Raw genomic sequence first — 15,341 nt, 5'->3', positions numbered from 1 at the left:
GGCAACTTCGAATCTCTCACCCTCTAAACCCAAAAATAACTCCCAGATACGGAGACCATCTCAGTATTAGAATCAACCTCTTTGAAAGTCTCGAGACGCAGAGAGGAGTTTTCAGGTTTCAGCACTGAAGAAACTTTCTTAACATCTCCTTGACTGACTATTGGACCAATTTCTGAGCCAAAAGTACTCTATGTAGTCATTTCAGATAGCCCGTACCAGCTAACACAGATCATCAAGTAATGGCAATTTCGACACAAGTATCGCAGAGGAAATTTTTAGCTCCGGGAAACGCAACCAGTTAATGGAAGCATATGAACTTGCGTCCATCACGGGGATGGATATCAATCTGAGATGGAGTTCAATACCAATTTGTCCAATGTTAGGAGGCCAAGCTGCAGGGAGAAAAAAAGAGAAAAGCAAGTAAAACAACATGCGCATTCCAAACACCGATATCACAGATTGTAAGCGTGTTTTTTGAATTGCCATGATCTTCCTCACCGATAACAACCCTGTGGTTTCAATAGAACATCATGCTACTTTCTTTATTTTCCGAAAAAAGGAATCGTATACTCACCGCTCTAAGCCACATGGGCAAAGCACAGCTTCAGGACGTTTTAACCTTCTGAGGTTGTTCTCGCAGCTGGAGCAGCGGAACGGTCGGATATTTTACTGACAGGGCTGCCCTGCCTCAAGCTGAAGGATGACAAGCACTCACACCTCGGTATTCGAACTCGGGCATTGGTCTTCTTGCAGGATGTTACACATGGCGGATACTCGGAAAAGTATGCCTGCCAATAAACGATACTTGGTCGGGGGGGTTGCATATTGTTGGAAATGGCATTTCGCAAATTCTACATGGGATTGTCCACATTAGGCATGTGTATGCGTAGGATGTTGGATGTTTACGCAAGTTCCAATACGCATGAAGATCTCTCGGTGCCATTGAGTGGGGGGAGTAGCAGTAGCCATGGCGTGAGCGGGTTAGTGTGTGAGACGGTCCCTTCTACTTTAATAATTTACGACAGATGACGCATATGTTGGTGTTCAAGATGCAATAACAGATTACAACGGTGCTATGAAAAGCGGATAATATAACCATGTCTTATTGAGACAGCATGTGTGCCGGCCACATGGACGGACAAAAAGGGGAACCAGACAAAGTCTCAGACGTCTGGGATTGAGATGCAGGCTTGTAATACTCAGACACCAATAATTCATGAAAATCGAGCACGATTTCTAGAACTCAAGGATTTACAGATTGACCTGGAGGTGTGCGACCACATGATCGAATGCCTTCGAGAGGACTGGAGTCCATGTACTTAGCATGACCATATAATGGTTCTGTGGCGGCAATCGTGGAACTATGTAGGGTAGGTTGAGATCGGAAAGACGATCTGGGCATCTATCAATCTAGCGGATACAAAGTCTCAAACCCTGTCAATCTACGATCCAGTGTGATAGCTGTTCGAGGCGTCCAGCGATGACTTGACCCTATTCGTTAGCCCAGACGTCGGTTGCGATCCTTCTCTCCGCGGTATCTTCTCGAAAACGCGGATGCGACCCGCCATCAAGGTTCAGCCGTGTCACAGGGCTTGCCTTGGTTGCGGAATCTTGCGAGCTGAATATTGGATGACGAATGTCAGGCGGACCCGCTCATGTCGCAGTGCAATTACAAGTCACGATCAAAGGAGTGTGAAGACGACAGTAGCCGACGACAGAGTCTAGACTGGTGTTCTGAGCAAAGTTTACCAGAGGTCGCAGCAAACGAGATGGGATCATCGCGCATTTCCTGCAGATGGACTAGCGCGAACCATCGTCACTGCTTCGCGAGAGTCTCTTTTGCTTTCTTCCCCCTTTTATCTCACACATCTTGGCCAAAGTCAAAGCATGCCGCTCGCAACACGCCGTCGCACGTCATGCCAGCACCACAAACAATAAACTATCCGTATTTCACGCTACCTCGGCACCCGCCTGCAAAGTGATGGAAAAAAGGATAGAAAAAGAAATACCCTTGTCAACATCAACACCAAGCCACGATTCGGCAGCAGGTCAAAATCGCACCACACAGCTGGCGTTTAGTCATGTCCTTCTGAATCAACACCGTGGTTCCTTGTTCATGCCCGTCTTTTTTTTTACTAATCAATACTATTTACGTAGTCAGTCAGCGGTCACCTCCCTTGTTGACGCTTGTCAGCCCATTTGGCCACAGATTATCTCTCGTAAGAAGGACCTAGTAAAAAAGAAGGGATACGTTGGTGCGGCTGTCGCACACGATGTAAGGGTGTGAACAGAAATGCAGGATGAGGGGGGCTAAGACGTTGGCCCGTGCAATCAGCGCCTGCGTTCCAAGTGTCTTTGCTTTTTTGCCTTTACTCTATTGCCCGACTCGTTGCTAACGACAAGTCTTAATCATGATGTCTGGTCAATACTTCTGGTCAATGGTGGGGGGGGGAGGGACGAAAAGCAAGCCAGCTTACTTTTTTACTCTCACTCCTGCTCCCCCACTACCAGCATCACTTTCCCCCCCCTCTCTTTTTCTCTCTCTCTCTCTTCCCAATTTTCGTTATCGTTTTTGCCTCCCCCTCAATTATTTGAAGAGTCTCTTTTCCTCTGCTTTTTCTGTCTCGGCATAGAGCCATCATTGCTTTCTGGGGTAGGCAAGTTACTTTTTCATCCTATCGCTTCGTTAACGTCATTACCGTCACTGGATCGTGGCTGCTTTGTGGGTCTCGTCACGAGGGCATACATAACGATTAGCAGCTCGCTAATCTGGACACCCTCTCCTGGTTCGAGCTACTAATATTCGGATCGTATCCCGGCTTTTAATCGTACACCTGGTTCCGCCTTGTTCCCGTGGAGTTGTGATGCCGTTCCGGTAATGTTGCGAGGGGTTTGAAAGATTGGCTTCGAACGAATTGGAGAGCCATTGTGCAGCGCACCAGAGGGATCTAATCAGCCATCGTGTGTTGTCGTCGATTGCAGAACCGTCGACCATTACAAAGGGAAGAGCGCCTTACAGAACGCTACACCACTCTTTACCACAGGACAACGAGATCTTTGGACTGAAGGCCTCTCATAGAAGGCATCCAGCCTGGTTCTCTCACCTACTATATTGATTACCAGACACTATCTTGTCTTTAAGTATCAAGACATACGAGTTCTCGAAATCAACCCACCGACCTGAACATGTGTTACATCGTCTATACCATACACGTGTGTAACCACTGGATCCCCCAACCGCAGCCCAACAATGGGCCTATACTGCGAATCTGCGACGAAGCCGAAAAACTACGGTTGGGCCACCCATGCCCCGAGACTCAGCGGGAGCATAAAGTCAACAACCGAAGTCAGGGGATGTGTACAGGGTGTATGTGGAAAAAGGTTAGCAAGTAAGAGGAGCCTAAAAAAAGCGTGCCTGCATAGAGTTCAAGAGTCCATTTACGTGGTGGTTGTGGGAAAGACGAGATATGCGGGGACTGGAGGGTTTGACCTGGAAGCGCGACCAGGGGCCCAGCAACGGGGGCGGCGGATAGGACGGAAGGGATGGACGGCGGAGGGCACGCACGTACTACGCGGGGGACTGAAACCTCAAAGGGAGACATTCTCGGGAAGACTTGGGTGAAAATCTACTTTACGGCTTTTTCAAGACAAGGCGCCAGGCACCAACGCTCAAAAAAAACATTAGTCGACCGACAAAAGGCCGTGTATGGTCGACACAAGGCCTCTTCCCCCTACAAGAGGGAACCTGGAAAGTGAGCAAACACGTGCACCGGGCTTCTCCGATCAGCCATGGATGCGATGCCCACATTTCCTGAGAGACACAACCAAAAGGCCCGAGTTGTGGTTTTCGGTCCGATGGGCAACGAAACATGAAATGTCGTTTTTTTCTCTTCCTTTCTCCCGTTTATCCTAACCAGGCTAGGAACGTTTGGCGATTCGTCTCGGTGTTTTTTTTTGAGTGATTGGGGGGCGGGTTTCTTTTCCGGAGGGGGGAGGGGGAAGAAGTTCTGTTCAGCCAGAAAAGGGATAGCCACAAGGCACCATACGCACCATACGCGCGTGTTATATCCCCCCCAACTGTATTATTTTGTTTCCTCCACATGACTTGTACTCTTTTTTTTTTTCTTTATGATTTCAATAGTACAATATCTCCACTCTCCGTGTGTGTCTCCTTCTGGAAGAAAAAAAAAACTCGGATCGACATGCGGTCCGTGGTATGTAATTAGTCACAACCATTACTTACACCGAGCATTATGGTATTGTAATTTGTCTTGTGTTATGTGCTTGCCTCATGCGATCAAAAGTCAGGGTATCGTGATATGTTTAATGCGTTTCAATGTACGCGTTGTATTGCCAAGGATGAGCAAGATGCTCGACACAATACGATCGACTTTGCGACTCATGTTGGAAGGGCATCGAGTCGGACCCTCCCTTCGCCCTCCCCCCTCCCCACTTTTGTTTGATCATCGAGCCGAACGCTTGAAAAGTAGAGACTGGCCTTGCAACAGGTGCGTCAAGCGTTTGAGAAGCCCTGGACAGGACAGACGCAACGTATACTATGTGCGTGCAATAGCCGGCAGATACGAGGTTGGTCGTGACGCTCTAGTATGCAATTGGGACAAAGCCGGCCTTGGGTTCAAGCGTCATCCGCAATGCACATGCATATTATGTACCTGTGTAAGTACAGGGTATGGGGGGGGAAGTTGTGGGAACTTGGGTGGGGTGGGGTTTGGTAAAACCGGACCATACAAAACGGATCCCAAGGTGCCAAGGTTACGTACGTAAAGGGACCTTGTTGACTTTCCCGTTGTGGTATATTAAAAACGATTACTCAAAGATAAGCAAAACGGCAAAGAGGGTGCTGGAAAGAGATAGAAATACAGGTATTGAGAGAAAGTAAGGCTTTAAGGTTTCGGGGATCAAGGCATGGCACATGTCAGCACTAAACATGGGAGAGAGACGAGTTTGCTTTAATCTCATCTCAACGGTCTGCTACCGCTAAAGGGGAAGGGGGGAAGGAGATACGTAGATACCGCGCGGCACGAACGGATAGCTAGCGCAGTATGCCTCGAGTCGTTAGGTTGGCGAGGAACCCTTACTACTCCCACTTGTTCTACCAGGTTCCGTCGTCACCTGTCAGTCGGACTAGGGCTTACCCCGGAATTCTTTCCACATTTTTTTCTTTCCAAGTACACAGCCATTGACTAGCCCGGTATGTACAGGCTTTGAATGTCACTGCCTTTTGTCACAAAGCTTAGTTTGGTCGCTACGGGGCTAGGGACGTGAACGAAGTGCAACATGTTTAAATGGGTTCCAGAATATAAGGTTTCGATTCAGCCTTGAAGCGGACTTGTCCTCATTTTCGAAGGATTCGAGGCCCCCATTGGTTCATGCCCGCCATATGTGATTGAATTGATTGCGGCGGTTGGTGGATTCTAAAGATTGACTTTGCTGGGTCATGTAGCGGCTTTGGGCCACGCGCCAACATGGATCAGGGCCGTTATTTCTGTTGTTGCACATTGTAAAACTTCTGGAAATATATTGTGCATTCCCATGTAGAAACAAAATGGACACGTCAGCAGGCTTTGAGCAGACAAAGACATATCCCGCGATGGTGTACACATTGGAGCGCATCATGACGTTATTGTCCCAGAGGCTTTGCCATCGGATCGGGAACCAAGCGGGTATACGCCGACATAGTACCTTTGCACTACGCGTAACAACAAGGTGGTAGCGAAAGTGCCGGATCAGCCACCGAAGCTGGGCGCTTGGGATTCTGCTTTCTTTTCTTGGCCCAGTCAGCCTAGAGGCCGCATGGTTGCTAATGCAACCCATTTTCGACCCCGGGCAATGTCACCGGGAGGAGCGTATGGTCCCACCTATGGTCGCAGGGTTGCTCCGAGATCTTGCCGGCCCTGGCTGTGGCTGCGCCCACAACAGCCCCCCAAGTCATCAGCTTCAGTGCACAGCCAGGTTGCACATGATGCAGGACGGGCGTGGTGTGGGAGCGAGAGGGGCGGGTGGACCATGGGCAGTGGGCGATGATGGCGATAATGATAGAATTTGCTCTTGTCTACCACGGCATCGCGTACGAAGCGAGAAAGCGGGGACTCTCACTGCATGATGCGCCTTCCCGTTTATTCGAGTGTATGCGTGTGGCAAGTCATTGCCCGGTTGCTTGGACAATGACGGACGCAGGGTGGGACGATAAGTGGGCAGAGGAAATGCTTGTCCCTTGCTGGGCCAGCAGCGAATGCAGCAAAATGTGGACCAGCAAACGAGTCGTCTCCCTCTTGCCTCTCCATTGCATCGTCATGCGCTACCTGTCAGACAATGGCGCTTTCCAACCACTTGCATGTCTCGCCCACGCGGGGTCTGTCGATCGCCCGCATTAGCCGCCTGCATTCTCTCCCGGAAAGTGTTGCAGAGGGGGAGGACATACGTAAGTATGTACTTAGTACATGCTTAGATGCTCGCGTGTAGGCAGTAGTACTAGTAGAGTAAGCAGCCAGAGGGAACAGAGTTACCGGGTCCTGGGGGGTACCAGGCGAGACCGTTGTTAATGAATTTAGATCTGCATGGGATGACTGTTGCTCCCGCACCGCTTATAGTAATATGGCCTAGATTGGGTGTCGAGCTTGCACTGACGTATGGCTGCAAGCAGTCAAGCGTGGTATGACGGTTCGGTATCCCACACTGTATGAGGGGGCGGATAGCAAGGATAGCGGTAAAGGGGGAGGGGATGTTCACGGAATCCCGCTGAGGAGGAAAAGGAGAATTGGCTAAATAGGCCAGACGCGGTAGACATCTGGGCGCCAGTATGCAGCCGTGTGGGCGCGGTATCGCATCCATCCGCGTTATTGATAGTGGGATTCCGTGTTGGCGGCGGCTTGTTGTGCGGCTATGTTTGCTTCTGGTGGGCTGGGGAAGGTCCAATGGGCTAGCACTGGCACAGCACAACAAGCAGCAGAAGCAAGCTGGGGCCAGACTCGTCAGGCAGCCCTCAGGCTCACAACAGTGACATGGCTGGGATAAAAGCATGGCGCCAGGATGAACGCAGCAAAATCTCCGCACCGGCAGCCGCCTGCTGGGGCGCCGCCAAGACGAGGCTCGCTCCTTCCACAAAGCCCACGCAGCTACTGCCGCTTCAAGAACGACGCCCAATTCAACGCGACGCCTCAACTGCCCTCCCGCCTCAGCCACCCACCCGTGCCGTCTACTTGCTACTATACTGGCCATGCCATTGACGACAGGGGCTACTTGGGCCACGATGCGGGTAGGCCAATGCAGTGTAGATCTGAGAGCCTCGTCATCGATGCATCGGTTCGTCTTCACTGATGGCTGGTTTGGCACGTCAAAAAGAAAGAAAACATCCGGCACGCGCCTTGTTCAGAACTGGACCGGATCATCGCAACAACACAATGCGATTGAGAACTGGTGGTGTGGTTGATCTCTCCATGTTTTCATCTCTGTACGTATGTACTTGTGTGTGGTATACTACATATGACGGAGCCGCTAGGAAAGGACCTTCATCTCCACATGTACCTGTTGACTACTTACGTACATATGTACTATGTACATACGTTCAGGAGGCAGACAAAGTTCGTTTCTTAGTAATCGGTTGATGCAGATGATATTACGACTGGGAGAGCCTTACAAGGCAGCAGGGCGGCAGGGAGAGAGACTTGGACGCGTCATGGGCGTCAACAACAGTCATGGCAAGCATGGCGCATAGCCTCCGACCAACGCGACCACTGTGGCTCTGCGCCCAGTACGCTTGATTGGTGATGCGAGCAATGGCAGCTCGCTCTTGAGCTTCATGGTTGCCTCGTACAGAGTCGAACCGGCAGAGTTTCACACGCATGTCATGTCAATGGCTGATGCCGGGCCTGCTGCCATTGGCCAGGTTTTGCGTTTGCTGCCAGAAAGGTCTATTCCGCCTGCTCGCGATGAAGATGACATAAGACGAACATTTATCCGTATTATGGTCAGAGTATATTTCTGCATCCTGTACATGTATACATACACTACCACCATATCGCCATGTAGAGATAGACGTCGGCATACCGGCACATCGGCACTCTGGATGGGGGTGGCCATTACTATAGCGGCTGAAGCGCTATCACAGTCTTGTGTAGAGTACCGGGCGGTTGGGATCGACATTTGAATGTATAGCGTGTATGCACACAGTACTTAGAGTAGTAGTACATTTGCAAGCTAACCGGCATCTACTCAAGCACCAGCAGCCAAAGCCTAAACTGCAAAGCTTGTGTGGTTGCTTGTCCGAGCATTTTCGGCTTCATCGACGGCAGGCATGAAACAAACTCTAAGCGTGTTTCGCATCCGCCTTACAGCTATAGTGAGTGCTGGTATGAAATGTATCTAGGGACTGTAGGATGGACCAGCCATTGGGCGCCGTGGCCGCAACGGGAGTGGGAGTACCCTTGGTAGGTCGAGATTGTTTCAGAGCCAAAGTATGGCATCGGACGTGCTCCAAAGTCACTGGACCTTCCGCATTCGTGGCTCACAGAATGGGGGGCGGCTCGCTAACCGGCACGGCTTCGCCCCTGGGCCCACACCGCTTAGGTAAGTTTCACGTGGCTGCGGTTCTCTGCCCCAAGCCCAGACGCGCTGAGTGGCGTTTTTTGCGGGCCGATGTCCTTTCTGGTCACGCCTCTCCGTGCCACCCCAGCGTCCACCAGTGCGGCGCGCCAGTCCTGTTCATACATAGTCCATCGTATGTAAGTATGTAAGTAAGTCGATACCTACAGATAAATATGGAGACATGTATGCACGTACGTGCGCCTCGCTCGCCTTGTCCACTGCGCCTCTGCGGAGGAGGGGGGAAGGGCTGCAGGCTGCAGGTTGCAGGCTGGAGGCCGCCCAGCATGCTCTCCTCGGTGCAATCATGGCTCGAGGGCGCGGCAGCAGCAGACCCCAAAGGCCTGGTCCTGCAGGCTGAGGCGGCGACGCGAGATCCCGGCTACAAGCTCAGGCGGCAGCAAATGATCGGCTCTTGTCAGATTGCAGGCCGCGGCAGGGATGCATTGGGTGACACGAGCTTTCTGCCGAGGACGCGGGAGCGGAGGACAATTTGCGTCAGCGACGTGCCAAGTCGCGCTAAGCAGACGACCGGAAGCTTCAGGTGTGGAGGTGTGTCTGCCGCTTTGGCGGCGCTGATCCGTCGTTAATCATGACACCCTGCCCCTCGTGTGCCACCGTGCGACCGTAGTCTGTGTACCAGGGAGCCTGCGCGGTGCCGGCACCCTGAGCCCAGCCTTTCGACGACAACTGTCAGCACCGTCACACGCCGTGGTCTAACTGCAGCGCATACAGGCTGTGTTTCCGCACCGTCGCAGTTGCACCTGCTGCCATTGCCGCAGCGCTGTATGGCACATGCAACACGCCCCGAGCCCCGCGCCCCTCTTACGGGGCGAGGCTCGTCTGCATACAAGAGTCGGCGCAACGCCCCACGGCCAGACATGTATGTCCTGCAAGCTGGACAAGCTGGCCGCTCGGGCATTGCTTGCAGTTCGCAGCAGTCCAGCATGGCATTGTTGCGACGCCTCTCAGCAGCGCGCGATAGGCGTCCTGACCCACGACCCACGACCCACCACCATCGCCCTCCCTCGCCCGGGACAAGATGATCGTAGCTCTGACTTTTATGCATTTGATCAACCCACATTCCACAAGCGGAGAATTTCATCAAAGGGGCCCATTTTGTTTTGTACTAGAGGGCAGTATGGTGGCAATGTGCGCTCCTCCTGTACCCAGCCCTCAAGGCTAGGCATACTGCCGACGTTTGGAAATGTGGTGCAACAACGCCGCTGCTGCGCGATCCAAGCTGCCAGACACCAGGCACGAGCCCGAGTAATGACAGCACCCAGTGGCGCCCTGGTGCCGATGGTGTATAGGTGCTGGAACACCGGCCAAATAAGATTCATCTGTTCACTATATGTATGAGGCGCATATAGCGCCATGTGGTAGCGTATCCATCACAACCGAGTACTTAGCGGAGCCCGCTGAACCTGGCACGAACGCTACCGGATCGACCACGACCTCGTTTCCTGACTGTGACAGCACGACATGGGAGCAGGACAAACACGGGGCCCATGGCGGCTCTGCTGCCGTCGGTCGAGCGCGCTGCAGCGGACGTGTCGGTGTCGTGGGCCTTGGGGGGAGGATTGGTTTTTCTGCTCGAGAGCGGCCCCAAACCGGTCGTCTCACAGGCGCAGGAACAGGGTGCGGGCGCATAGGCAGCGCGTCGGTGGTGATGATGCTGGGCACGCAATTTGCTGGCAACGGGTCGCTCAGAGAAATAGCGGACCCCGGTGTGGCTTGCACTAGCGCGCTTACCAGGATATCGTCGCCCATGGTCCCGCACAGATGAAAGCCCACCCATCCTGGGCGCATCCAGTAACCCTAACCCACAGAGAAAGAGCGTTGGACCGCCCTGCCCCTTCCTTCTTCGCTCGTCTGCTGCTTCCTCACTTGCTTCTCCTCCACGAGGCTGCATCCTACTCCAGCCTTTTGCCTCTCCCTCTCTCTCTCCCTCCCTCCTGCCCGAAGCCCTCACTGCGCCATCACGCCAGCTCTGGTGCATCGCATACCACTTGCCTGATCCAGGTCGGGGTCCACATCATCCGTGTTCCTCTGCGCGCTGCTGTCGTTCTCCGCGCCAGCCTCTCCACGCCTCGACTCGCACCCGCCGGCACGCTTTGCAAGACGCGCGCCCAGCACCCACCAGTGAGCATCCATCATCAACACCATCATTCTCCATCTCACAACTGACCCAGCCAGCCGCCCTGGCGCCATTCATAGCCGCTCTTGACGACACTTGCTCACTATCAACTGCCCTGCCACTGTCGCGGCCCAGGTAGCGCAATCGTCGCATTCTAGGCAGCTCAGTCGCAGCAAGCCATCATGGCCCAGCACCAGCAGCCTTCGCCCACTACGGGCATACCAGCACACCATGTAGCCCAGCATCCTGCGCACGCGCAGGTGAATGGCCACCCACCCCACGCGAACCAGCCAAAGACCTCATCCCAGTACTTGGGTCAATTGACCGAGGCCGTCTGGACACAGATGGGTAAGCAATGTCCCGTCGCGCGCGCTATAGACCTTCATTGACACGCAACAGGCTCTCTATCCGAGCAAATGCAGGACTACGACGGCGCCATGCAATGTTACGAACAGGCCTTGAAGTTCAACCAATGGTCTGTACCGGCTATGCAAGGCATTGCCTGCATCCTGCGCACCAAGGATGCTTTTCCAGCCGCTGTAGAGTACCTGCGCACCATTCTGAAAGTTGACCCCACAAACGGTGACGTCTGGGGCAGTCTTGGTAAGAACATCATCTCGTGGCTTTCCAAGACCATGGCTAACTCTACCAGGCCACTGCTATCTGATGATGGATGACCTGCAGCAGGCCTACTCGGCCTACCAACAAGCCTTGTACCACCTCTCTGATCCCAAGGTATGTTTTCTCTGACTTGCAGACAATGCAGCCAACTAACCTCTACCAGGAGCCTAAACTGTGGTATGGCATTGGCATCCTCTATGACCGCTATGGATCTTTGGAGCATGCCGAGGAAGCTTTCTCACAAGTCATGCGTATGGAGCCTACCTTTGAGAAGGCCAACGAGATCTACTTCCGTCTGGGTATAATTTACAAGCAGCAGCAAAAGTTCAACCAGAGCTTGGACGTAAGTAGCATCGCAACTTGCGACGCGCGAAAACATTCTAACTCCTCATAGTGCTTCAAATATATCGTCACCAACCCTCCTCGCCCACTCACTGAGGAGGACATTTGGTTCCAGATTGGACACGTCTATGAACAACAGAAGGAGGTTCGTATCATCAAAGTTTAAAAGCTTTCAACAGCTAACACATGAGCTAGTTCGAAGCTGCAAAGGGTGCTTACCGCCGGGTCCTCGAGCGCGATCCCAACCACGCGAAGGTGCTTCAACAACTTGGATGGCTTCATCACCAACAGAGCACAAACTACGCGAGCCAGGAACAAGCCATTGAATACCTTGAGAAGTCGGTCGCTTCTGGTAAGTCTTGTAACCATGCTTGATCATGCGCCAGCCGCTAATCTCTCACTCTAGATCAAACGGATGCACAGAGTTGGTACTTGCTCGGTCGTTGTTACATGTCTCAACAAAAGTACCCCAAGGCGTACGAGGCTTATCAGCAAGCTGTATACCGTGACGGCCGAAACCCAACCTTCTGGTGCAGCATTGGTGTACTGTACTACCAGATCAACCAGTACCGCGATGCGCTCGATGCCTACTCTCGCGCAATCCGATTGAACCCCAACATTTCGGAAGTCTGGTACGACCTGGGAACACTGGTAAGTAGTCCATTGCTCCTATGCTGAAAATGCATCACTAACAATGCCGCAGTATGAGTCTTGCAACAACCAGACAGCCGATGCTCTCGACGCATACCAGCGCGCGGCCGATCTCGACCCATCCAACGTACACATCAAGGCTCGCCTTCAGCTTCTTCAGAATGGACAGACATCTGCCGGGGCCCCAAATCAAGGCAATGCTCCAATACCTCAGGATGTACACCCCCAGGCTTATCAGCCTGCGTCAGTTCATGGTCCAGCTGCTCCTCAATGGGGTGCTCCTCAACCACAGCAGCCTCCTCAAGGCCCTGCTCCTCCTGCTCTGGCAGCTGGCTGGGACCGCCCTCTTGCTCAGATTCGCGATCCGGGTCTACCGCCTCAGCAATTGAACCCATATGAGCAGCGCGAGGGCATTCGTCCTCCTACCCAGCATGCTCCTCAGAGGCCTGCTAGCCCGAGACAGGAAGCGCCTAGGCCCTATGCAGAGCCCCCGCGCCCTCCCACGAGCGGTCCTGGTCCTCAGGGCCCTGCCGGCCCTCCACCTCCTGTCCCAGGACCGATGCGTCGTGGCATGTCTCCATCTCCAAAGACGCACCATGTTGCTCCTAGTCCCTACCACCCTCAGCCACCGCAGCTCACCCCTCAAGCAGCTCATGCGCAACCACAGCCGCCTGTGCACCAGCAGCCGCCACAACAGCCGCCCCAGCCTACCCGTATCTCGAATCCCAACTACGGGCCTCACGCTGGCAGTGTGCCTCCCCCACCTCCCCCACCACCTACTGGTCTTGGTGGTCCGCCAAGCCAAGGGTCTACACAGAGTGCCGTTCCTCCATACAGTGCCCGTCCTAGCAGCCCTGCCCCCGAAGTGCGCCCTATCGTGGAGAATCGAACAGCATCCCCACGCAATGGTTACCAGGGCCCTTACCAGCATCACCCTGATCCTTCTACTGGCGGTGGTATTGCTAGTGGTGCTCCTCCACCAGCATCGGCTCAAGCTGCTGCTGAGCAAGCGGCCCGCGATCGTGATGAGCGCCCTCCTACTGCGCCGCCAAAGAGACACCGCGAATGGGAGGAGAATGACCACATTAGCGCCAAGCCACCTACGAATGATGAAAAGCGCCAAAAGATTGAAGAGCCTCACAGCCGTCGGCCTACACCCCCACACCGCATGTCGTCGCCTCAAGTGCCACGACAGAGCCCCCAGGATGGCCCTGACCCCAGACGGTTCAATGATGGCTACCATCCATCCGAGGCTGCTCACCACCCACCTTCGCTCCCACCGATGGCTACTGCGCGACCACTGTCCCGCATGTCTGAGACATCGAAGCCAGAGCGTCCTGAGCACCACGAACCGGCTGCTCGGCACATGGATGTGGATGAGAACTATGATGATGAAGGTGATGACTCGAAGCCAAATGCGGCGAAATCTGAGCGGAGCAGCCCACGCACTGCGCCTACCAATGGCGTGACTCATGCTCTTGCCACTGAGCAAAAGCCATAAGTATGATTGCAGAGGGCAGGGCTTGGGCCACGTCGAGCGTTTCTATCATGTCTTCTTTTTCTTCTGCACCCCTACACTGTTTGTTTTGTGAGATTTGCTCAGATGACTTCGGTTTTCTTTTTTCTGGGTTGGAGTTTTTGTGACGAAAGGGTCCGGCTGTGGATTTGTAGTTGGATGGAGGTCAAGGTAGAATGTGGGGGGCGTGATAACGCGCTCTCCTGCACGGCGATGATACCCTGCGCATTATAGTGTAACCGCCTCTGCGGGTGTTGTATGTATTTTCTAATTAGCCAAGAATGTTAAAGCAGTCAGTATGGAATTCTGAGTGTGCTAGCGTGATGAGAGTAAAAGCATCAGTTTGTGTGCACTTGGAATGTCTACTTGGTAAGGTACATGGAGGGTGAGAGTGGGGTTGTGCCTGGCCGGCTTTGGAGGGCCACGCGCCATGGGCATTTGCGTCATCGCACGGCTAGGCCATTGCTCTAGCACCATGGGCAAACTGGGACAGCGTTTGTTGAGCACATTACGAGCATCTCACCACTGTTCTTGTCGCACGGCCTTGCAACGCGAAACTGGGCAAAAGATTGATTGTAATTTGGGCAGTACAAGAACGAGGAGAGAGCGACTCCATCCACGGCTATTCGACCAGCTTGTTCAGCGACCAAAGACGACATTCCCACCCTCAGGATTGTGCGGGGTCATCGGTCAGACGCACATACGAACCATGTCTTCCGACGCCGACTACTCGGCGTTTCTCGACAAGGCGAACCAAGACACGGGGTCAGGGGACGTGAAAGAAGCATCGCAGAAGAGCTATGGGACCAAGAGCGTCAACACGGCAGTTCCAAGCGGACTCAAGGAAGTAAAGGAGTACTACATCAGTGAATCTGACGAGCCGTTTGAGCCCGTGGCACTCGAGTTTGAGGGCAGTAGCGTGTCTAGTGGTAAGGGTTGCCCTTCTTTTGCTATTTTCCAACTTTTCATGCTATGAGGAGCAGACGGAGTTGCTAACGCTGGGCATAGAGGATCTCGCGAAGCTCCTTGGAGGCAACAAAGTAGAGGAAGTCAAGGGCACTGGGTTTGAGTCACAATACAAGGGCGTGATTGACGCGGTGAAGCTGGCGACCAACGGTACAGTCAAGGTGTTCCGTGTTGAGCTGGAAGGCACGCGGGCAGAGTACTACGTTGTAGGTGTGGACGAGAAAGGAGGCAGGATTGTAGGGCTTAAAGCACTGGCTATCGAGTCGTAGTGGGGGGGGGGGGCGGTAGGGACCGGGCATATACTTAGCACAAAGCGAACGTGATGGGCAAGCCAGCAAAGGCGCGAGGGTCATTGCGCGAATAAAGCCGATTGAAACGTCGTAGTGGCTGGGATGGCGAGGTGGATATGCAGCGGTAGGGATGCTAGGTAGTGGAGCATACCGTTCACAGAGGCGACGATCAAGATGGTGTTTTATTGGAAAAACTTGTGTACATGACGTGTGT

At 53.4% G+C, this 15,341-nt stretch overlaps 4 protein-coding genes across 4 annotated transcripts; all 4 read left to right on the top strand.

Annotated features, from left to right (window-relative positions):
* Nucleotides 1–3,186: 3,186 nt before the first annotated feature.
* On the top strand, nt 3,187–3,393 carry COCCADRAFT_107425 (uncharacterized protein; the record flags this gene model as incomplete). The annotated part of the gene is made up of 1 exon (XM_007718399.1): nt 3,187–3,393. The coding sequence occupies one exon, from the start codon at nt 3,187–3,189 to the stop codon at nt 3,391–3,393; it is 207 nt and encodes a 68-aa protein (XP_007716589.1).
* A 5,495-nt stretch (nt 3,394–8,888) lies between these two features.
* Nucleotides 8,889–9,191, top strand: COCCADRAFT_8635 (uncharacterized protein; the record flags this gene model as incomplete). Its single annotated transcript, XM_007718398.1, has 1 exon — nt 8,889–9,191. One exon carries the CDS (start codon nt 8,889–8,891, stop codon nt 9,189–9,191), a length of 303 nt encoding a protein of 100 aa, XP_007716588.1.
* Nucleotides 9,192–10,923: 1,732 nt separating this feature from the next.
* COCCADRAFT_8634 (uncharacterized protein) lies at nt 10,924–13,856 on the top strand (the record flags this gene model as incomplete). Its single annotated transcript, XM_007718397.1, has 8 exons — nt 10,924–11,089; nt 11,141–11,344; nt 11,394–11,476; nt 11,526–11,705; nt 11,757–11,849; nt 11,900–12,056; nt 12,111–12,355; nt 12,408–13,856. The coding sequence occupies 8 exons, from the start codon at nt 10,924–10,926 to the stop codon at nt 13,854–13,856; spliced, it is 2,577 nt and encodes an 858-aa protein (XP_007716587.1).
* Nucleotides 13,857–14,580: 724 nt separating this feature from the next.
* Nucleotides 14,581–15,106, top strand: COCCADRAFT_29761 (uncharacterized protein; the record flags this gene model as incomplete). Its single annotated transcript, XM_007718396.1, has 2 exons — nt 14,581–14,800; nt 14,880–15,106. 2 exons carry the CDS (start codon nt 14,581–14,583, stop codon nt 15,104–15,106), a joined length of 447 nt encoding a protein of 148 aa, XP_007716586.1.
* Nucleotides 15,107–15,341: the final 235 nt, after the last annotated feature.

This window comes from Bipolaris zeicola (genome assembly GCF_000523435.1).
Source record: "Bipolaris zeicola 26-R-13 unplaced genomic scaffold scaffold_230, whole genome shotgun sequence".
Lineage (NCBI taxonomy): Eukaryota > Fungi > Ascomycota > Dothideomycetes > Pleosporales > Pleosporaceae > Bipolaris > Bipolaris zeicola.
The sequence above is the reverse complement of the archived record's forward strand: the minus strand, read 5'-3'. Positions and strand labels throughout refer to the sequence as shown.